The following is a 23,610-nucleotide window of genomic DNA, read 5'->3' on the forward strand; positions in this document are numbered from 1 at the left end:
CCTTCCCCAGCCACGATACCCTCATAATCCCCTCATTCATCCCATGATCCCCTTGCTCAGTCTCCTGTCAGGAAAGTGGATAACAGCAGCCTTGCAGCACCTTGGGCCACACCCTCCTCTTCTGTTATTGGGGCCTAAGTCACGCTTTGAACCATATGGTTGACTCTGCACTTGTTTCAAAGCGTGACCCAGGTCCTGGCAGTGAAAGAGGCAGCTGCCACCCCCTCCTCTTTCCTGATAGGAGGGTGAGTGACGGGATAGAAGCAGGGCAGTAGCAGGGGTGGGTGGGTACCAGAAAGGAATCAATGCGCTATCCCACTGCCATCAATGATGCTTCTTTTTTTGTGGGAGGGTGAAGAGGAATGTGCCATGTCTCACTGCTGCTAATGCGAGGTTTCTTCCAGGTAGGACCCAGCCCCCTGAGGCAATTTGGCCAGGACTGGCAAATTCTGGGGGAAGGGCCAAATTATGTGGCCCTTACCGTGGTTTTGCAGGAGACCGGGGACCCTGATTATTGTTTTACAGGGCATAGTCCTCTGAATTGCTAAAACCCAAATACTGTAATCCCTCTTCACTGTAAACTACCAAACCCACCTGTTATATGCAAATTGTTGAAACAGTGAGTGCAACAATTCTGGAGGGGTAGTCTAGTGGTTAGAGCAGCGGGCTTTGAATCAGGGAGATCAGGGTTCAAATCCCACTGCTGCTCCTTGGGAAAATCACTTTACCCTCTTGTGCCTCAGGTATAAACTTGTATTGTGAGCAATTATAGAGGGGGGGGGGGGGGGGGGGACACAAGACAAGCATGAGTTGGTGTGAATGGCTTGCTTCTGACTGGAAACCACAGCATCTTTGAGCAGTAGGTGGGAGGATCATAGGAATTGTTTTAATACAGGCATTGTACTTTCAGGAACAATGATTCTGTTTATGTAAATTTCTGCTGGAAGATGTGTGTCTATTAAATGTTCACTAAGGACTTAAGAAGGCTTTCCATCACTATGAATATATTCCTTCTTACCTATTTTATGAATCTTTGAAAAAAATGTTAGACAGCAGAGTCTTTTAAAATATAAATAAAGCCATGTGACATTTACCTGCTGATACTGGGAACCAGGTGAATGGGGATACAATGGGGCATCTTCTGGTGGGGAAGATTCATGCTCATCTGGGGCATCTGGGTCATCTGGCTCCTACAAATCAGATCATTGCACATGCTTGTGAAAATCCAGCTTCTGATTTCTCAAGTCAAACAATTTCATTCTTAAACAATTCATCATTCTTAGGGAAAAACTGAGTAAATTAATGGATTAAACATGGGTAAAGGCTAAACTATCTAAAACAGAGTAAAAAAACAACAAAATGCTTGGGGAAACACAATCTCTATTTTGCAGAGATGCCTTCCCTCCCACTTCTCGGAAAGGAGGTAGGACCTTTCTGAATGCTTATTTAAGGGATAACTGCCTGTATTCTCAGATCTGGGGTCTAAAAAAGATTCACAGGTGCAAAGTGGCAAGCAGAAAGAAACACTGGAAAAGTTATATTTTTATTGAAACAGAAAAGTAATTAATTCTGGGAGTGGTTGTAGAACAGCAGTTTTTAGAAAAATGTTCTGGAAACTGCATTGTTGCCTTATCTGTCCACTTTGGCTGCATGGCTCAAGGCAGAGTTGGATAAAAATTGAGATGCCATGTCCCATATTCACAGTCCACCAAGCATGTCTGAGGACCCTACGAATGAGGAGCAGATGGATTTTGGCAGATACAGATGGCATATTGAACACCATTACACATCTTCAAAGCACTGGCAGTATACAATTATCCCATATTAGAAAATGAACTTAATATGAAAAGACATATCAATACAAAAATTAAAGGAGGTTATAAGCTACATATGCTAAAGCGTTTAAAACCCTTGCTCCATCCAAGAGCATTTTTGAACAGTCCTCCAATCCTTAATGTTTTCTACACTCGATTGCGGTAATGCTTTGCTACTAGGCCTCCGGCAGGGACCCTTAGACCTTCACAAATATTACAAAATGCAACTGCCAGACTATTAACTGGAAAAAAACAAATTTGATCATTAACGCCAATACTGAGCTCACTATTCTGGCTACCCATTAAAGAAAGGATAGAATTTAAGGTCCTATGTTTGTTAGATAAGTCTCTGAATAATTTATTTTTAACTTTTTTTTTATATATAATATAATATATATAATATATAATATAATAATGAAAAAACAGAGTGGCTCAACACTACAATTCACTTTATACACCACAAAGAAAGCAGAGTTGCTTACCTGTAACAGGTGTTCTCCCAGGACAGTAGGTTGTTAGTCCTCACAGATGGGTAACATCATCAGATGGAGCCCTGTCCTTGAACACTTTTGTCAAAGTTTCTAGAACTTTGACTGGCATACTGAGCATGCCCAGCATGGCACTAACCCACAGTGCCCACACAGGGTGTCCCCCCCTTCAGTCTCGTTTGTAGCAAAAAGTACGAGCGAAAAATAAAATAAGAAATCGTAGGTGAACCCAACTCCGCGAGGTGGCAGGTGGATTTTGTAAGGACTAACATCCTGCTGTCCTAGAACAACACCTGTTACAGGTAAGCAACTCTGCTTTCTCCCACGACAAGCAGGATGGTAAGTCCTCACAGATGGGTGAATAACGAGCTACAGGCTGCCTGAGAACTTAGTAAACCAAGCAGCACCCAAAAAATGTGCAGGCGGCACAACAGGGGTGCTGTTGGTAATGAAGGGCAGCCTGAAATTCATAGTGGGTTGTAGGTAGGAAGAGTCGGATTCCTAAATTGGAAACAAATTACGCAGTACAGACTGACCAAAGACGCTGTCCTGCCTGCCAGTTTTGTCCAAACAGTAATGAGCTGCGAAGGTATGGAGAGAGCTCCAAGTTGCAGCTCTGCAGATGTCGGCAATGGCTACTGAACGGAAGTGCACTACTGATGTTGCCATGGCTCTGACTGAATGCGCTTTCACACGTCCCTCTAGCGCAGTGATGGCTAACCTATGACACGCGTGTCAGAGGTGACACGCTGAGACGTTTTTGCTGACACACGCAGCGTTTCAAGGACTATCGGGAATTTTTTTTTTTTTTTTTAATCGGCTGTGCCGAGCCTTTTCTTTTTCAGCTGCACCGACCCTTTAAAATTTGTTTTTTTAGTATCCCCCTACCCTCCGGACCCCTCCACCAATGCCCCCGGGCGCAGGGAGGCTCATGCGGCGCAGCGATGAGGCTCAAGACAAAGATCGCATTTAAACGCGCTGATGCTCCTCCTCCTTCCTGCCTGTGCGTCCCCGGAAGTAAACATTGCCGGAGCCGCGTGGGCAGGAAGGAGGTGAAGCATCAGCGCGTGCAGAAGAGGAGCAGCACTTGTGCTTATGGGCCGCTGCAAATTCCAAGTCGCAGCGGCCCGAGAAGAGGAAGAGGCCCGGTAGCAGGGCCGCTGCAGAGCCCATCCTGTGGCGACCCGCGAAGAGGAGGCCCAGAGGTGAGAGAGAGGCTGAGGGTCTGTAGAGTGTGCATGTGTGCGTGTTTGAGATGAGCTGAGAGACTGTGTGTGGGAGTGAAGACCTGAATGTTTGCAGAGACAGCATGTGAGAGCCTCTGTGTGTTTGTGAGAGAGAGAGAGCATGTGCCAGTGAGAGCCTGTATGTATGAATGATTGTATAAGAGAGCATGTGCCAGTGAGAGCCTGTGTGTATGAATGATTGGTATGAGAGAGAGCATGTGCCAGTGAGAGCCTGTGTGTATGAATGATTGTATGAAAGAGAGCATGTGCCACTGAGAGCCTGTGTGTATGAATGATTGTATGAAGAGAGCATGTGCCAGTGAGAGCCTGTGTGTATGAATGATTGTATGAGAAAGAGCATGTGCCAGTGAGAGCCTGTGTATATGAATGATTGTATGAGAGAGAGCATGTGCCAGTGAGAGCCTGTGTGTATGAATGATTGTATGAGAGAGAGCATGTGCCAGTGAGAGCCTGTGTGTATGAATGATTGTATGAGAGAGAGCATGTACCAGTGAGAGCCTGTGTGTATGAATGATTGTATGAGAGAGAGCATGTGCCAGTGAGAGCCTGTGTGTATGAATGATTGTATGAGAGAGAGCATGTGCCAGTGAGAGCCTGTGTGTATGAATGATTGTATGAGAGAGAGCATGTGCCAGTGAGAGCCTGTGTGTATGAATGATTGTATGAGAAAGAGCATGTGCCAGTGAGAGCCTGTGTGTGTGTGAGAAAGAGAAATGCATGTGAGAATGAGAACCTGACTGTGTGTTTGAGGGAAGAAGATGGAGAGAAAAGATCTCACAATGTACGAGATCAGCATGGAGAAAGAGGAAGCCCACGGGGCCTGCACAGAGGAGGCAGCAGAATGGGCTTCAGTGTCAGTAGCAGCAATCGGCACCTCCCCAATAGCCATGTGGCAGCAGTGACAGTGGCAGCAGAGGAATGAGAGAGGTTCTGAGGTTGCTGGCAAAAGAGAGGGGGGTCTGCCTTTAGTGTGTGCATGTGTATGAATGGGACTCTGCCTGGGGGTGTATGTGTGTGAATGCATGGGTGCCTGCCTGGGGGTCTGTGTGTGTGAGAATGAATGTGTGCATGCCTGGGGGATGGGGAGGGAGTGGTGTGAAAATGAATGGGAGCCAATAAAAGAAACCGACTGACAGATGAAGTTTGTAACGCTTGCTTGGACTTGAAGTGTATGAAATACCCAGCTTCAATTGAAGATTTAGCCAATGAAATTCAGCAACAAAAAAGTCACTAAGCAGGTAAGGTAAAGAATTATTTGTTTTTGCTTTATTAATAAATACAGTACATATTGAAATTATAACTTTTTGTTATTGATTAGAGCTACAAATATCACAAAATTATGGATTTTTCTAGAAGTGACACACCACCCGAGTTATGCTCGGTTTCTTTTATGAATTTTGACACACTGAGCTCAAAAGGTTGGCCATCACTGCTCTAGCGGAAGGCCTGCTTGCTGGCAGCAGAACGAAATTCAGTCCGCAAACCAGGTGGATAGGGTCTGCTTTCCCACTGCAACATAGAGTCTATTTTTGTCAAAGGAGACAAAGAACTGGGTGGACTGCCTATGGGCTGCATTGCGGTCTAAATAAAAGGCGAGCACACGTTTACAGCCCAAGGAGTGCAGAGCCCGCTCACCTGGGTGTGAGTGAGGTCTCGAAAAAAAGGTGGGCAGTATTATGGATTAATTTAAGTGGTAATCAGTCACTACCTTTGTCAAGAATTTAGGGTGAGTGCGGAGCACTACCCGGTCATGGAGAAATCTTGTATAAGGTGGGTACGTTACCAGTGCCTGTAGCTCACTGACTCTGCGAGCGGATGTTATCGCCACTAGAAAAATATCTTTCCAAATGAGATGTTATAGCTTGCAGGAATGCAGGGGCTCAAACAGAGACTGCATAAGCTGTGCTGAGACAACATTGAGGTCCCAGGCCACAATTGGGGGATGTAGTGGAGGCTTCAGCTGTAGTAAGCCACTCATAAAGCGCCCTACAAGGAGTTGTACCGAAATTGGTGCATCCCCTATTCCTTTATGGTAAGCGGCTATGGCACTTAGGTGTACCTGGATTGAGGAAGTCTGGAGGCCAGAATCCGAGAGGTGCCAGAGATAGTCCAGGAGCCTTGCTTTGGGGCAGGAGAATGGATCTAGACTTTTTGGCGTGCACCACAAGGAGAACCTCTTCCACTTTGATCAGTTAAGGTTTACGAGTAGAAGGCTTTCCTGAAGCTACGAGGACCTGGGAGACCATCAGTGGAAAGGTCAAGGGATTGCAAAATCAACCTTTCAACATCCAGGCTGTCAGAGACAGAGACTGGAGGTTTGGATGACGTAACACGCCCTGGTTCTGCGTTATGAGAGTTGGCGCCATGCCCAGGCAAAGAGGCTGCTGGACAGAGAGGTCACGAAGGATGGGAAACCAGACTTTTCGCGGCCAGTACGGGGCTATGAGGATCATTGTGCCCCGGGGTCCTGACGTAACTTCACAAAAGTCTTGCTGATGAGTGGAATAGGAGGATACGCATATAGCCGACCCGTGCTCCACGAGTGGGCGAAGGCATCCATTGCTGGTGTCTTGCGGCTGCTGCGTAAAGAGCAGAATCTGTTCACTTTGCAGTTGTGAAAGGATGCAAAGAGGTTGTTGTCTGGCTGACCCCACAGATGGAAAATTCTGTTCGCTACAGAAGGATCTAGGGACCATTCATGTGGATGAAAGGTCCGGCTGAGATGGTCTGCCATCACATTCTTTGTGCCTGCCAGGTATGTGGCTCACAGTAGTATGGAATGCGACAGAGCCTAAGCCCAGATCTGCACTGCCTCCTGACAAAGCCGGTAAGAGCCTGTATCCCCTTTTTTGATTAGATACCACATGGCTACTTGGTTGTCTGTTTGAATCAGGACTACCTTGTTGGATAGCAATCCTGGAATGCGAATAGGGAATACTGTATTGCCTGGAGTTCCAGAAAATTGATCTGGTGGTCTGCTTCTGCCTTGGTCCACACTCCCTGTGTTTGCAGTCCGCCGACATGGGCTCCCCAGCCTAGGTTGGAGCCCATCCGTAGTCAACATTATTTGAGGTTCTGGTGGTTGGAAGGGTAGTCCTTTGCGTAAATTGGACTCCCGTGTCCACCAAGCCAGGGATTGCTGAAGCTGGCTGGTTACCTGGACGACCACTGAGAGGTGTTGCGTGGCTTGGGACCACTGGGATTTCAGGGTCCATTGCGTTATTCTCATGGCAAGATGAGCCATTGGGGTGATGTGGACTGTGGATGCCATGTGCCCCAGTAAGGTTAGGAGCAGACAAGCCAAGGCCATCTGAGATGATGGATTGTACTGGCCAAGTTGGACAGTTTCTTCGTGCGGTCCTCGGGGAGGAACGCTCTGGCTATGGTGGTGTTTAGGTCTTCTCCAATGAAAGAGAGCTGGCATGATGGAGTGAGATGGGATTTCGGATAATTTATCAGAAACCTCAACGACTGGAGCAGTTGGATGGTAAGATGGAGGGAGTGAAGTGCACCCTCTATGGATGGACTTCTGAGGAGCCAATCGTCCAGATACAGGTAGACATGGACATCTTCGCGTCTCAACTGTGCCGCTACGACTGCCAGACACTTCATAAACATTTGGGGTGCTGAGGCAAGGCCGAACGGTAGTACTCTGTACTGAAAGTGATTGTGTCCTACTACAAATTGCAGGTATTTGCGATGTGGAGGAAAGATTGCTATGTGGGCGTAAGCATCCTGAAGATCTAGAGAGTAGAGCCAATCTCCTTGCTGCAGAAGCGGAAGCATGGTGCCAAAGGAAATCATCCTGAACAACTGTTTGTGAAGGAATTTGGGCACGGAGGTCCATGATAAGACATATGCCATCATTTTTTTTCAGGATTAGAAAGTATCGAGCATAGAACCCCTTTCCTTGCTGCATCCGGGGAACCGGTTCTATGACTCTGGACTGCAGTAGGGTAGAGAGTTCTGCCTTGAGGGGTACTGTGTGATCGCTCAGGCTCCACGCCGGGACAGGAGGGGAGTCTGGGAGCACAGTAAGAAAATTGAGATGGTAACCGTGGGTTACGATAGACAGTACCCATCGGTCGGTGGTGACTGAGTGCCATTTGTTGGCGAAGTGGCACAGGCGGCCTCCCACCGGCAAACTGGTTGGGGAGAGCTCTCTAGATAGGAGTCAAAATCCTGCTGCAGGTCTAAGTCTGGGGGCTGGTTGTGTTCTAAGAGTTCTGTGCTGACTAGGTTGGCCTCTACGAGAAGGCCGGGCTGTCCTAGCACCGGATGCAGGAGGGTAATACCTACGTGACCTGTAAATTTGCTTCCTGCTATCCCTCCTCATGTCCCTTCGGGCTGTAGCAGGGGTAATCCGAGATAACAGTGGATAGTTGGGGCAGGGTTTCATGATAATCCTTGAGCTGCGCTACTGCCTCTTGGATCTTGTCCCCAAATTGTCCCATGTGCAGGGAAGATCAGCCAATGTGTCCTGTACCTCTGGGCGGAGGTCAGAGGCTTTAAACCAAGCCCAGCGCCTGGCACTAATCCCAGCTGCTGAAACTCTAGAAGCTGGTTCAAAAGCTTCATATGCTGCTCTGACCTCATGCTTCCCAGCCTCTAATCCTTTCTGTAGGATGGAGGTCAAGCCCTTCTGGAATTGCTCAGGCAGGGTTTCAGAGAATTCCTAGACTTGCTTCCAGAGATTCCTATTATATTGGGTCATTTAAAGCTGATAGGCCGCTATGCGAGCCGTCAGCATTGACCCTTGAAACACCCTGCGGCCTAAGGCATCTAATGCCTTTTGCTCCTTTTCAGGTGGGGCAGAGGAGTGAGGGCGGGACTTTTTGGCTTTCTTCTGAGCTAATTCTACAACCACAGATTAGTGGGGCAATTGGCTTTTCTGAAACCCTGGGCTTTGCTGTACCAGGTATGTGGCATCAGTCTATTAACTGGAGGCACACTTCCTGGGTGTTTCCAGAGGCAATGTAAGAGGTCTAAAAGGACCTTGTGTACAGGAATTGCCATCACTTCTTTTGGAGCATCTACAAATTGTAGGACTTCCAACATTTTGTGCCTGGCATCCTCCTCCTCCGTCTCCAATCAGACTGGGATAGTTTAACGAAACAAGCGAAGGAGAAATCTTCTGGAGGGGAATGGTGTCTTTCTTCCGGGGGCGAAAGCTCAGAAAGAAGCACCTCAGAAGCTTGTCAGGAGTGTTCGGATGAAGCGTCATGCCATGGGTCATAGGAAGGCTCCCCCTTCACCTGCTGGACCTCCAGATGGAGGAAGGAATCCAAAGCCAAGTGGGCGGTAAGGTGGCGCCAATGGACGGTGAGGCCTCGAAATAGGTGGTATCTGTATCGAAGTCGGCACCGCCGGCCCCAGTGCCAATGATGGGTGTCGATGGATTGAAAGACTTGAGGGTCCTGGCATCAGCACCGACTGCTTTTGAGGAGATGGGCCTTTATCCTCTTCCTCAGCAGATACCGGTATTGGAGTCGGGGTAGGGATCAGTGGTTGGCTTGGTGGCAAGGTACCCGATGGAGCAGGTATCGGTGCCAAAGCGGGATTAGAGTCCCCCCATTGTCCTTTGAGGAACCCAGGATAGGTATAGGGGTCTGTGGAGGCTCAGAAGAACGCGTTGGTGTCGATGACTTAGGCTGTCGTTGGTAGGGTACAGATGAGGGCAGCGAGGCAGTGTCGCAATGGTGCGAATATTGATGGCTCCAGTGTTGGTGCTGGTATGGGGGCCGGCATCGATTGAGGTTGTAGACTCCAGAAGGTATTGAGGGCAGCCTGGCGGACGAGGACGTCCAGTTCCTCCCTGGAAGTTGGTATAGGTAACGCAGCTACAGGGGGAGGCAGGCTAGGCATTACTGGCACTTCCACATGGATCTGTGGTGGTTCAGTACCCGGCACAGGTGTCGGTGGGGAAAGTCTCGGTGCCTCGGGTGCAGAGTAGCATGGAAAATCTTGTACCCGGGCCCGCTAAGCAACTGGCTCGATGGACATTGAGGCCGATGCTGTATCGGTGCCGGCACCAAACGCGGAACCCGGTCTGTGCCAGCAACGATGTTTCCCTCGGTTCTCGGCACAGTCGTTCTCCAGCACCAAGGAAGCTGTCACCAATGTCCAGGATGGAGTCTGTGACGGACGGTTACCGTGGCAGTGACGATGATTCCCATGGTGCTCGGCCCAGTCATTCTCCAGCACCGAGGAAGATGCCACCGCTGTCCTGGATGGCATCGGTGACTGACAGTCACCGTGCCTCTACTGCTCTTGGTGTTGTTTTTTGTCCAAGGATTCCACGGGGGCTCTGGTTGAGATCCCGATGTATGGAGTGTTTTCGTTAATTGAGGGCACTGAGGCGCATCGAGTGGGCGGTGACAGCGTCATCGAGGGGGCGTCGACAGCACAGACAATGGCATCGACGGAGGCCTCGACGGCTGCATTGACGGCGGCCCGACAGCATCGATGGTGGCCGCGACGGGATTGATGGCAGCCTCCACGGCAGAAACATGGTTATTTGAGAAGGCATTTAAAAGTGTTACTTTAAGTTGAAAATTTATTTTAGCATCTGAAATGTTTACGTTATGATGATTTGAAGGCACTTGATCTTAAATTTTCCTTTTAACCATTTTATGGTTTTAGTGTTTTGTTTCTATGATTTATTTTCATATTGAATTTTAGAGTTAAGTTTTGTATAAATACTTTTAAAGTTTTATGTTTAATAATTGGAATGTATTAAGTTTGTTTTAACTGTATATTAATTCTGTAAACAGTTTTGATTGACTGTTAGAATAACAGAATATAAAAGTATCTAAATAAATAACTACATCTGTAGTAGAAAGAGTTGAATGTGGAGATCTTCCGTGAAGAACACAAGAATGATGGCAGAGGATGCCATCAGAGGGATTTGGGGACAGAGCTAGGAGGAATATAAAGCATATGCTTTAGACTCCTGGAGATGAAGAGAGAGAGAGAGCGCACTTTGTTATCAGGTTGATACCCACTCGAAACAAAGGTAAGAACCCCACAAAGACACCTGTAAAGAACAGGGAGGATAAATAGAGAGACAATAACATGAAAAACATTATCTAGGAGGCTGTGAACAAATGCTCAGTCTGGGTAAAAATCCCATACTTTGAAGCAGCTTCAGATATTACTGCTGTCAAAGATATGGTACAATAATTACCATAACTTAGTCATACCAGTTATAAACGATTTATGAAGGACAGGATAGACAGAAAACTGTTTTGGAAGAAGGGGGAAGAATATCCTTTATACAAAAAACACAAGCATTTCAAATGTTGTGGGAACAAGTAAGGGAATAGGCAACATTTCATCCTAAAGAGGGGAAATGTAGCTTCCATTTACTTTGGTGTAAACCACAGACCTCCATCACAGAGAAGAGATAAAGTCAAAGACCTCCACAAAATTTCAGTGACAAATAGTGCTGCAGAGCGGGGTCCTAGATTACAGTAATGCAAACTTTGTTAAAATAAGTTAATACATTAGGGTGGCCAATTGGAAGAATATGGATGGCAAACAGTAGGCACTATATGGAACCATTCTGAGAGCAACAAAACTTTATACTAAGAAAAATATAGGAGGAAAAAGACCAATATGGTTTTCAAAAGAGGTGATGGAAAAAGCAAGAGCAAATGTGTTATCAAGCAGAAGATATAAGGTATCCCAAGAGGACAGGCTAAATCAGAAAATGCTAATGGAAACAGGAAAGATAGTTGGAACAGCCAAGAAGCAAACATACAAAAAGCAATAAGACAAAGAAATAAGATGTTTTTTTAAAGAATAAGTAAGTGAAAGAAGGTAGTGTGTCGATGGGATTGCAAAGTAGCTGAAAAAAAAAAACCCCAGGGAAAAAGCAGAAATACTGAATATGTATGGACTTTCATTTTCAGTTATTTTATTTTTCCTGGGAATTTCAAAGTTCTAACAAAAAAAATTTCAGAGGAAAAATTACTTTGCCACTTATTTTTCTCCTGTTATAACAAAATCATTTTTCTACTGGTTTTTTTTTTTTGTTATAACAAATTCCTAGGAAAAATAAAATAAAAACTGAAAATGAAGATTTTTACACAGAAACTGGGGTTGAAAATGGTTCAGTAATATCAGGAGTACAAAACAAAGAGAGATAGAGTCCTGATCATTGACAGAAGAACATTTTTGTCTGGAATTATCAAAACAAATTGCGCAATGCTTTGGGGCCAGATGATATAGTCCCCTCTCTTCATAAAAACTGGAGTAAGGTGGAAGCTGGTAACTACATTTCTCAGTGTTAAGTAAAGCAACATTGCTTACCTGCAACAGGTGCTCTCTAAAAACAAGTTAACCAGTCAACCATGTCATCCAATGGTTACAAACACAAAATATACTTCTGGAGCTTTCTAGGAAAAACCTGAAGGCCCATAGTCATGCAGTTTGCCTTAGTTCTGTAGTTAGGCATATAAACAGCTCCAGAACAGGGAAAAGGAGGCTTTGTGTGAGTGCAAGCAACTTTGCTTTTTCTCAAGATAAGCAGTTTTTGGTTTTTTTTACCCAATTGAATTGCCTGCCTGCCGCCCCTCTTTGCCAATTAGGGGCCAGTCCTGTGATATGCTGCTGGGCTTCATGCTACAGAACCTCTCCAGGGTCTTCCCTTTAACTCTGCCCCCTCTGATATCATTGCAGGACGCTGAAGTAAACTGAAAACTACTGTCATTTATGATCTTTTCTCATCCCAGAAACCAGACTGTTTTGTTGAGACTTGGGTGTCTGATTCTGATATTGCCCTATTAAATCAAAACTGTCCACCAAAATAATGTTGTATGTCGCAACCTAGGATAATATGGCGAGGAGATGGTCTCTTAGCAATCTTTAAACACCCCTATAATTAACCAAGTTATCAACTACCATTGCTTAAGTGAAATTCAAACTTCACCAATACTTACTTCATAGTCCCATCATTATGGAGGAAATAAATATGTCCACCATATAAAAGACAGTAATGTCTACTTATTAGCAGAAAGTGTGGTCTTTTCCAGACCTCGTCTTAAGTTATAACCATTGGTCATAGAATTGTTTTTTTTTTTTAATAATTTTTTGTATGCAATCTTTTAAGAAGAATAGAAAATGAGAACTTAAAACTAATCTTGTTCAAGACCAATGATTATAACTTAAGATGAGGTCTGGAAAAGACCACTTTTTCTGCTAATAAGTAGACATTACCGTTTTTTATCTGATGGACATATTTGTTTATTTCCTCCATAATGATGGGTCTATGAAGTATTGGTAAATTTCGAATTTTGCTATTGTTTGATTGATTATTCACCCTTCGGTTTCATTTCTACCTGTGTTGTATCCACCACTGCTTGCCTATATGATGTTCTGGTGTTGTCATCTAACACTTAATATCTGCCTGGTATACTGTCCTCCTGGGTTGCTTTCATATAACTTCTCTCCTCTTACTGAGTTACATACATGTGTTAATACTGACCTAAATAAAGCAGAGTTGCTTACCTGTAACAGGTGTTCTCACAGGACAGCAGGATGTTAGTCCTCACATATGGGTGACATCATCAGGATGGAGCCCAATCACGGAACACTTTTGTCAAAGTTTCTAGAACTTTGACTGGCACCTACTGGGCATGCCCAGCATGGCACTAACCCTGCATCCAGCTGGGGTCTCCCTTCAGTCTCGTGTATAGCTAAAGTATGTGCGAAAAATAAAATAAATCGCAAGCGAAACAAACTCCGCGGGGTGGCGGGCGGGTTTTGTGAGGACTAACATCCTGCTGTCCTGTGAGAACAGCAGTTACAGGTAAGCAACTCTGCTTTCTTACAGGACAAGCAGGATGGTAGACCTCACATATGGGTGAGTAGCGAGCTGAGGATGCCCGAGCAATACACCAAATGCACCCAAAGACGTGCAACAGGCACAACAACAGGGGTGAATTTGGGTAGGAGGGCATCCTGAAAACCCTGAATGGGTCGCTGGTAGGATGTTGGATAGTTAAGCTGAGAATAAGTTGCGTAGAACAGACTAGCCAAAAATGGAAACTTGCCGGCCAGCCTTATCTAAGCAATAATGGGCTGCGAAGGTATGGAGAGAGCTCCAGGATGCAGCCTTACAAATATCAACAAGTGGCACAGACCGAAGGTGAGCCACTGAGGTTGCCACAACCCTAACAGAGTGTGCTTTCACATGGTCTTGTAACGGAATGCCTGCTTGCTGGTAGCAAAAAGAGATGCAGTCCACCAACCAGGAGGACAGGGTCTGTTTTCCCACTGGATTTCCCAGTTTGATGTTATCGAAAGAAACAAATAATTGAGTGGACTTTCTGTGGGCTGACGTTCACTCTAGATAAAAGGCTAGGGCACCTTTGCAGTCCAGGGAATGTAGTAGAGCCTTTTCTCCTGGGTTTGAATGGGGCCTTGGGAAGAAAGTAAGTAAGATAATGGATTCATTAAGATGAAATTCCGACACTACTTTTGGTAAAAGCTTAGGGTGTGTATGGAGGACCACTCTGTCAAGTAGAATTTTAGTGTAAGGCGGGTAGGTGACTAATGCCTGTAACTCACTAACTCTACGAGCAGAAGTTATAGCGAGAAGAAAAATTACTTTCCAGATGAGATAGCGGAGCTAACAGGAGTGGAGAGGCTCAAATGGAGGTTTCATGAGCCGCCCTAAGATCACGTTAAGGTCCCAAGCGGGAGCCGGAGGGCGCAATGGAGGTTTCAGGTGGAGCAAACCTCTCATGAAGTGTGTGACTAAGGGTTGTGTTGAAATAGAGACATCTCCTATTCCGTTGTGGAAGGCGGCTACCGCACTGACATGCACTCTTATAGAGGAAGTTTTCAGTCCTGATTCTGACAGATGCCAGAGATAATCCAGAAACTTTGCAGTGGAACAAGTGAAAGGGTCTATGGACACAGACGTGCACCAGACCGTAAACCTTTTCCACTTGGAACGATAAGAGCGTCTCATGGAAGGCTTTCGTGAAGCTACCAGGACTCTGGATACTGACTTCGAAAGGTTAAGGGGTTGAAGTATTAACCTTTCAACATCCAGGCCGTCAGCGACAAGGCCTGGAGATTGGGGTGGCGCAGACACCCGTTGCTCTGAGATATCAGAAGCAGATCTTTCCCTAGAGGGATGCGCTGGTGAACTGATAGATCCTCAAGAATTGGGAACCAGACTTGGCGTGGCCAGTGAGGGGCTATCAGAATCATTAAGCCCTTGTCCCTTCGTAACTTCACAAGAGTCTTTGATATGGGTGGAAGTGGGGGGGTACACATAGAGGAGACCGCTGGACCACGAGAGGGCAAAAGCGTCCCTCGGCTGTGAGTGGCGGCTGCGAGTGAGAGCGCAGAAGTTCTCTACTTGCGGTTGTGGATGGACGCAAAGAGGTCTATGTGTGGATACCCCCAACGTTGGAATGTTGTGTCCACTACCGTGGGGTTGAGAGACCATTCGTGCGGATGGAAGGTTCGACTCAACCTGTCTGGCAGAACATTGTCCACGCCCGCCAAGTAGGTTGCTCTGAGGTACATCGAGTGGGAAAGAGCCCACGCCCATATCTGTGCAGCTTCCTGACACAGAAGGTAGGAGCCCGTTCCCCCTTGCTTGTTGATGTACCACATCGCTACCTGGTTGTTGGTTTGAATTAGGATGGTCTTGTTTGAGAGGCAATCCTGAAAGACTGAGGGCATATCTGATTGCTCGAAGTTCCAAGAAATTTATCTGATGTTTGGCATCCTCTAAAGACCAGGGACCCTGAGTCCGTAGGTCATCGACCTGAGCACCTCAACCTAGATTGGAGGCGTCTGTCGTTAGGACAATTTGAGGCTCTGGAACCTGATAGGGAAGACCTTGAAGGAGGTTGGAGAGCTGCATCCACCAGGTCAGCCACAGGCGGAGCTGTTTGGTAACGTGGACAATGTTGGACATTGGCTGGTAAGCCCGAGTCCACTGGGACTTTAGAGTCCACTGCATGATTCTCATGGCGAGGCGTGTCATTGGTGTGACATGTACAGCGGACGCCATGTGACCCAGCAAAATGAAAAAATGATGAGCTGTCGAATAATGCCGATTCTGAAGGCATTGTGCGAGGGATATGAGAGTATGAGCTCGGTCCTGAGGGAGGAATGCTCTTGCCTGCATGGTGTCCAGGTCGGCTCCTATGAGGATAGAGTTTGAGATGGAACTAGGCTGGACTTGGGATAGTTGATCAGGAACCTGAGAGACAGCAACGTATGGATAGTGAGACATAAGGAGGCTAATGCATCTGTCTGAGTCGGAGCCCTTATTAGCCAATCGTAGAGATAAGGGTAGACATGGACGCCCTGACATCTCAGGTAGGCCGCTACGAATACGAGGCACTTGGTGAAGACTTGAGGAGCGGATGATAGGCCGAACGGCAGTACCCGGTACTGAAAATGCCGGGGGCTGACCAGGAAACATAGGAATTTGTGGTGGGACGGAGTGATCGAGATATGTGTGTATACACGTCCTGAAGATCCAGAGAGCAAAGCCAATCTCCTCTTTGTAGAAGAGGCAGTAGAGAACCCAAGGTCACTATCCTGAATTTCTACCTCTGTAGATATTTGTTTAAGGCACACAGGTCCAGTATTGGACGAATACCGCCTGATTTTTTTGGGATGAGGAAGTACCTGGAATAGAACCCTGCCCTTGCTGCGAGAGGGGCACTGGTTCTATTGCCCGGGATTTCAGGAGGGACGGAGGAAAGCTGGCGCAGCGTTTCATGGTGGTCCTTTAGCTGTGCCACTGTTTCCTGGATTTTGTCCCCGAAGATATTATCTCCAGCATAGGGTAGGTCTAATAACCGGTCCTGCACTTCTGGTCGTAGGTCTTAGGACTTCAGCCAGGCCCACCTTCTTGCACTAATCCCCGCTGCAGACACTCTGGAGGCAGTGTCAAAAATATCATAGGCAGCGCGGACTTCGTGCTTGCCAGCATCTAGGCCTTTTTGAGCCAGAGCATTGAGTGGATCCTAGAATTGTTCTGGTAAAGATTCAGAGAAATCTTGGATCTTCTTGTACAGGTCCCTGTTATACTGGGTCATGTATAACTGGTAGGAAGCAAAGCGAGAAATGGGCATTGAGCCATGGAAGACATGCCTACCAAACGCATCCAGGGACCTCTGTTCTTTCCCTGGAGGTATGGAGGAATGAGGTTTAGAACGTTGTGCCTTCTTCTGGGCTGACTCCACAACCAGAGAATGGTGATCCAGCTGTGTTCTTTGAAAGCCAGGGCCTGTATGGACAAGGTAGGTGGCATTTGTCTTTCGGTTGACAGGAGGTACCTGAGCCTGGGTGTTCCCAATTCCTTTTCAGCAGGTCAATTAGGATTTCATGAATAGGAATAGACATGATTTCCTTTGGGGCATCAAGAAACCGGAGTACTTCCAGCATTTTGTGCCTTGAGTCCTCTTCTGTCTGAAGCTGAAATGGAATTGTTTCAGACATTTCCTTTATGAAATTAATAAAGGAGAGATCCTCTGGAGGAGCACATCGTCTTTCCTCAGGGGGAAGAGGGCTCTGAAGGCAAATCATTAAAATCCTGGGAAGAGTCATCGGTCCAAGGATTGTTAAGGTTGATCCCCAGATCCCATAGGATCACCAGAGGGAAGAAATGGTGTTAATCCTGAAGGATCAGGCCTAGGCATTGACGACGGCACTGGAGGACGATGAGGTACCGATGGCAGTAAAGGCACCGATGGAACCGGCAACATCGATGGGTGAGTCGGTGGCAAGATTCCAGGCGGTATGGGTATCTGTGTTTCCTCATCTTCCGATGACAAAGGTATCGGCGTAGAAGGCGGTGGACATACCAGTACTCTCAGTTCCACCGGTGGAAGAGCATCGATCAGCACATCCATTCTGCCTAGAAGCAGTACAAGCACCGTGGGCATTGGGTCGATGACTGGGGCTGGCATCAGGGTTGGTGCCGATGGAGGTTGGAAGCCCTGAAGTGCCTTACTGATGGTCTCTTGGATCATCCAATCCAATTCCTCGTGGAAGCCTGGGGCATGTAACCCCAGCTCCGGAATAGGAGGCAATAGAGGCATAGCCGGAGGGTCCACTGGTAAAAGTGGAGTGGTGGCTCCCTGCACCAATGAAGGTGGGGGAACGCCTCAGTGACCTGGTCGCAGAGGAGGATGGGGCCTTCTCTGGACGGGATTTCTTTGTCGGTGGCTCTGTCGAGGGCTTGCCTGGATCAGCGGAATGAGGCTTCCGATGCCGGTGTCGACGCTTTTCATGATGTTCTCCTCGGTCCTTCTCCTGAGGTGATGAGGAAGAAGTTGACACCTTTGGAGTAGCCGATGCCGGTCGGGCAGCACTGGTGTCCTGCTGCTGGCGAGAGGTCAATGGCACTGGCTCAGACGAAGTGGTCGATGGAGTCGGGGGTTTTGAATGAAAAAAACCCCATCTTCTCTAAGCAGGCCTTACGGCCCTTTGGCGTCATTTGGGCACATTTGGTGCAAATTAGGGTATCATGGTCGGACTCCAAGCACAATACACAAACTCTATGCGGGTCTGTGATGGACATTGTCCGAGGACAATCGGGGCACAGACGAAAACCCGACGCCATGGCTTCGACAAAAATTTAGCCGCGGTGTGGTCGATGGCCGGTAGGCCCCGAAGGGTAAATTCGACGGGAATCGACTGCAAACGAGGGTAAAGCCTTACCTTTCGACCGCAGAGTACGGATGTCGATAGGGGGACCCCTATGGGGTAGAATTTTTTGAACATTTTTAAAGAAGTTCCGTGAGTAAAATTCCTGTTAGGAATCTCTAGAGAGCTCCTTAACTCACGTGGCTACTACTGCGTGGAAAAAAAAGAGACTGAAGGGAGATTCCTGCTGGATGCAGGGTTAGTGCCATGCTGGGCATGCCCAGTAGGTGCCAGTCAAAGTTCTAGAAACTTTGACAAAAGTGTTCTGTGATTGGGCTCCATCCTGATGATGTCACCCATATGTGAGGACTACCATCCTGTTTGCCCTGTGAGAAAGCAAAGTTGCTTACCTATAACAGGTCTTCTCCTAGGACAGCAGTATATTAGTCCTCACATGTGGGCGATGACATCTGATGGAGCCTGGCACAGAAAACATGTCAAAGTTTCTAGAAACTTTGGCTGGCACACTGAGCATGCTCAGCATGCCACTATCTACGTGTCCACGCGGGGTCTCTCTTCAGTCTCTTAAGTAGATCACGAAAAAAAGAAAAACCAGGAGAATCCAACTCTGTGGGATGTGGGTGGGTTTCCTGAGGGCTAACATCCTGCTGTCCTAGGAGAACACCTGTTGCAGGTAAGCAACTTTGCTTTCTCTTAGGACAAGCAGGATGGTAGTCCTCACATGTGGGTGAATCCCTAGCAACAGTTGGGACTCGAGACCAATGGGACCAACAGATGCCAAACTAGGTGCCAAGGGGCACAACAGAGGTGCTGTTGGTAACATCGGGTACAGCCTGCACCCAAAATAGGGCCATAGGTAGGAAGAGTTGGATTTACAGCTGAAAAAGATTTCTGAGGACAGACTGGCTGAATCTACTATAACGACAGCTGTCCCTGTCCAGACAATAATGAGCTGTGAAGTTGTCGAGAGAACTCCATGTTGCAGCCTTGCAGATCTCCCCCATAGGAACTGCACGCAGGGATGCCACAGTAGTAGCCATGGCCTTAACAGAATGAGCCATGACGTGGCTCCCCAGTTGCAATCTTGCCTGGTCATAGCAGAAGGCGACGCATTCAGCTAGCCAGGTGGAAAGAGTCTGATTAGCAACAGCCCTACCCAGCCTGTTGGAGTCATGAGAAACAAACAGCTGGGTGGATTGCCTATGGCCTGCTGTCTGGTCCAGGTAGAAGGCCAAGGCCCTCTTACAATCCAGTGTGTGCAGTGCCCTTTCCCCTGGGTTGGAATGAGGCCTAGGGAAAAAAGTGGGCAGGACAATGAACTGGTTACGATGAAATTCAGTAACCACCTTCGGCAGGAATTTAAGGTGCGTAAATGCAGGACCACCCAGTCATGGAAGAACCTTGTGTAGGGCAGATAAGTCACCAGGGCATGCAGCTCACTGACCCTGCTGGCTGACGTGATCGCTATCAGGAATATGACCTTTCAGGTCAAATGCTTGAGAGCAGAGGAGTGCAGTGGCTCCAACGGCAGCTTCATTAACTGGGCCAACACCACATTCAGGTACCAGGACACTGCAGGGTCCTTTAGGGGAGGCCATAGTTGAATCAAACCACACATGAACCGCCCTACAAGAAGCTGCACCGAGATGGGCGCCCATCCACCACCTGGTGGTACGCGCCTATGGTACTCAGGTGCACCCAAATGGAGTTGGTCTTAAGTCCGGTCTCCGAAAGGTGCAGCAGGTAATTTAGGCGTTCCTGGATCAGACAGGAGAAGGGGTCAAGGCCCTTCTGCTCACATCAGATTGTAAATCTCCTCTACTTCAAAGCATAAGACTTCCTGGTGGAAGGTCTTCTTGAGGTTACCGGACCCGAGACACTTCCTCTGAGAGGTTAAACGGCTGCAGGCTCAACCATTCAACATCCAGGCTTGAGGGAACAAGGCCCAGATGTTGGGGTGGCGAAATCTGCCCTGATCCTGTGTGAGGTGGTCTGCAGCAGTCCCCAGATGGATCGGGTCCCACCAGGAGAGATCCCACAGAAGAGGGAACCAGACTTGCCTTGGCCAATGAGGGGCTACGAAGATCATGGTCCCCCAGTTCTGGCGAAGCTTGAAGAGAGGCTTCATCACCAATGTAAGTGGAGGGTACACATACAGGAGAACAAAGGCATCCATGGCTAGCTGGCCGTCTGACTTGGATAGGGAACAGTACTGAAGAACTTTCCTGTTGCAGGGGGAAGCAACAGATCCACGTCCGGGGTTCCCTAGAGATGAAAGATCCGGTCTGCCACCTCCTGCTTCAGGGATCACTTGCGGGGTCAGAAGGTGCGATTTAGCCTGACTGCTAGGGTGTTTTCCGCACCGGCCAAGAACACTGCCCGGAGTAACATCCCCAGACACGGGGCCCAACTCCAGATCTGCACTGCTTCCTGACAAAGGAGGAAGAACCTGGTGCCCCCCTGCTTGTTTATGTACCTGATTGTCTGAATGAGGATCACATTGCTGGACAGACTATATCGGAAGGCCCACAGCACGTACTGGATCACCCTCAGCTCTAAGAAGTTTATCTGACACAGAGCTTCTTGAGCGGTCCACAGATCTTGGATGTGGAGGCCCTCTATATGGGCACCCCACCCAGGTGGGACGCATCCGTGATAAGAAAAATCCTGTGTGGAGGCACCTGGAAAGGCACCCCGCTCCAGACTGGATGGGGACCTCCACCAAGCCAGGGAGGCCGAGAGAGAGGGGGAAACCAGGATGTGGACCTGAAGGCCCTGGGTGGCCTGCTGCAATTAGGAGTGTAGAGTCCACTGGGCTCAACACATATGCAGGCGGGCAAACGGGGTGACATGGACCGTCAGGGCCATGTGCCCCAGGAGCTGCAGCATACGCCGCACAGAGACTTGCTGGTGATTTTGGACCTCCTCTGCCAGGGTTAGCAGTGCATGCTCCTTGATGTGGGGAAAAAAGGCTTTCACCTGTGTTGCATCCAACACAGTTCTTATGAAATACAGCCATGAAGATGGATAGAGATTGGATTTCGGGTAGTTAATTAGAAACCCAGGTATTCCAACACCCGAATGGTCCTGCATAGAGACCACGCTGCCCCCGTTCGCTTGCCACTCTTGATCAGCCAGTCGTCCAGGTATGGAAAGACCTGGATTCCCATTTGGCACAGATAGGCACCCACCATGGCCAAACACTTTGTGAAGACTCGGGGTACTGAGGCCAGGCCGAACGGCAGCACGCGGTACTGAAAGTGTTGATGACTTACCACAAAGTGAAGATACCCTCCTGTGACAGGGAGGATCTTGATGTGGGTATACGTGTCTGAGGTCAAGGGAGCAAAGCCAGTCCCCTCTTTGTAAGAGGGGATTCAAGGTGCCCAAGGATACAGCAGAGTTGCTTACCTGTAACAGGTGTTCTCCCAGGACAGCAGGATGTTAGTCCTCACAGATGGGTGACATCATCAGATGGAGCCCGTCACGGAATACTTTTGTCAAAGTCTCGTTACAAAGCAGAAAAGACGAATGAAAAATAAAACAACAAAACGCAGATGAACCCAACTCCACGGGGTGGTGGGTGGGTCTTGTTGAGGACTAACATCCTGCTGTTGTCCTGGGAGAACACCTGCAGGCTGCCCCTGGAACATACAAGGCCAACAGGCACCCCATAACGTGTAACGGGCACAACAACAGGGGTGCTGTTGGCAACAAAGGGGGGGGGGGGGGGCAGTCCGAACCACATACTGGGCCCTAGGTAGGATCTCACACTTGGAACATGTTATGGAGGAAAGACTGACCAAAGACGCTGTCCTGTCGACCATCCTTGTCCAGACAGTAATGGGCTGCGAAGGTGTGGAGGGAACTCCATGTTGCGGCTTTGCAGATTTCAGCAATAGGGATTGCCCGGAAGTGGGCCACTGACGCTGCCATGGCCCTCACTGAGTGTGCTTTCACTCGGCTTCCAAGCTCATAGCAGAAAGCGATAGTCTGCCAACCAATTGGACAGAGTCTGCTTGTCCACCACAACTTCAAGTCTATTTTTGTCAAAGGAGAAGAGTTGGGTGGACTGCCTGTGGGCTGCAGTGCGCTCCAGATAAAAAGCTAGAGCACGTTTTCAGTCCAAGGTGTGCAGATCCCACTCACCTTGGTGAGAATGTGGCCTTGGGAAAAAGGTGGGAAACACAATAGACTGATTCAGATAGAAATCAGTCACCACCTTAGGCAGGAACTTGGGGTGGGTGTGCAACACCACCCTGTTGTGGAAGAACCTCGTATAAGGCGGATAGGTAACCAGGGCCTGCAGCTCACTGACCCTGCGAGCGGAAGTAATTGCCACCAGGAAGATGACCTTCCAGGTGAGGTGTTTTCAACTCGCAGGAACATAGAGGCTCAAATGGAGACTGCATGAGCTGCGCTAGCACCACGGTGAGGTCCCAAGCCACAACAGGAAGCCGCAGTGGAGGCTTCTAATTAAGTAAGCCTCTCATGAAGCGCCCCACTAAGGGTTGCACTGAGATCGGAGTGTCACCCACTCCACGGTGGTAGGCACTGATGGCACTCAGATGTACTCGGATTGAGGTAGTCTGCAACCCAGACTCCGAGAGACACCAGAGATAGTCCAAAAGCCTAGGTGTGGGACATGTGAAAGGGTCAAGACCCTGCTCCGCACACCAGGCCAAGAACTTCCTCCACTTTGCTTGGTAGGACTTCCACGTGGAAGGCTTACGAGAAGCTACCAGGACTTGTGAGACGTTGTCCAAAAGATTGAGGGACTGCAGCACTAGCCTTTCAACATCCAGGCCGTGAGGGCCAACGACCGGCGGTTCGGGTGGCGCAGCCTGCCTTGATCCTGTGTGATGAGGTCAGGCGAGGTGCCCAGGCGGATGTGCTCCTGGACCGACAGGTCACGGAGGATCGGAAACCAGACCTGTCGCAGACAGTGCGGGGCTATGAAGATCATGGAGCCTCTGTCCTGTTGTAGCTTTCATGTGAGTCTTGCCTATGAGCGGAATCAGATACACTCCAAGATTGGGCGAAGGCATCTACTGCTGGTTCCCTGTGCAGGGAGAAGTGGCTCACCTTGTGGTTCCACGAGGACGCTAAGAGGTCCACGTCCGGCTGATCCCACCTGCGGAAGATCTTGTCTGCTACAGAGGGGTTGAGGGACCACTTGTGAGGGTGGAACGTCCAACAGACGGTCCACCACCACATTCTCCATTCCTGCCAGGTATACTGCTTGCAGGAACGTGCTTCGTAACAGAGCCCAGGTCCAAATCTGCGCTGCTTCCTGACAGAGGAGATAAGAACCTGTGCCTCTCTGTTTGTTCATGTAATACATGGCCACTTGGTTGTCCGTCTGTATAAGGACAACTTTGTTGGACAGGTGATCTTGGAACACAGAGGGAG

The 23,610-nt window shown here is 48.3% G+C and overlaps 1 protein-coding gene across 1 annotated transcript in view; it reads right to left on the reverse strand.

Moving 5' to 3' along the window:
- USP9X (ubiquitin specific peptidase 9 X-linked) overlaps positions 1–23,610 on the reverse strand; it is a 723,495-nt gene that overhangs the window by 24,447 nt on the left and 675,438 nt on the right. The window contains 1 exon segment of the mRNA XM_029603145.1: positions 1,095–1,190. Coding sequence (XP_029459005.1) covers positions 1,095–1,190 — 96 coding nt within the window.

Source organism: Rhinatrema bivittatum, chromosome 5, assembly GCF_901001135.1.
Source record: "Rhinatrema bivittatum chromosome 5, aRhiBiv1.1, whole genome shotgun sequence".
NCBI lineage: Eukaryota > Metazoa > Chordata > Amphibia > Gymnophiona > Rhinatrematidae > Rhinatrema > Rhinatrema bivittatum.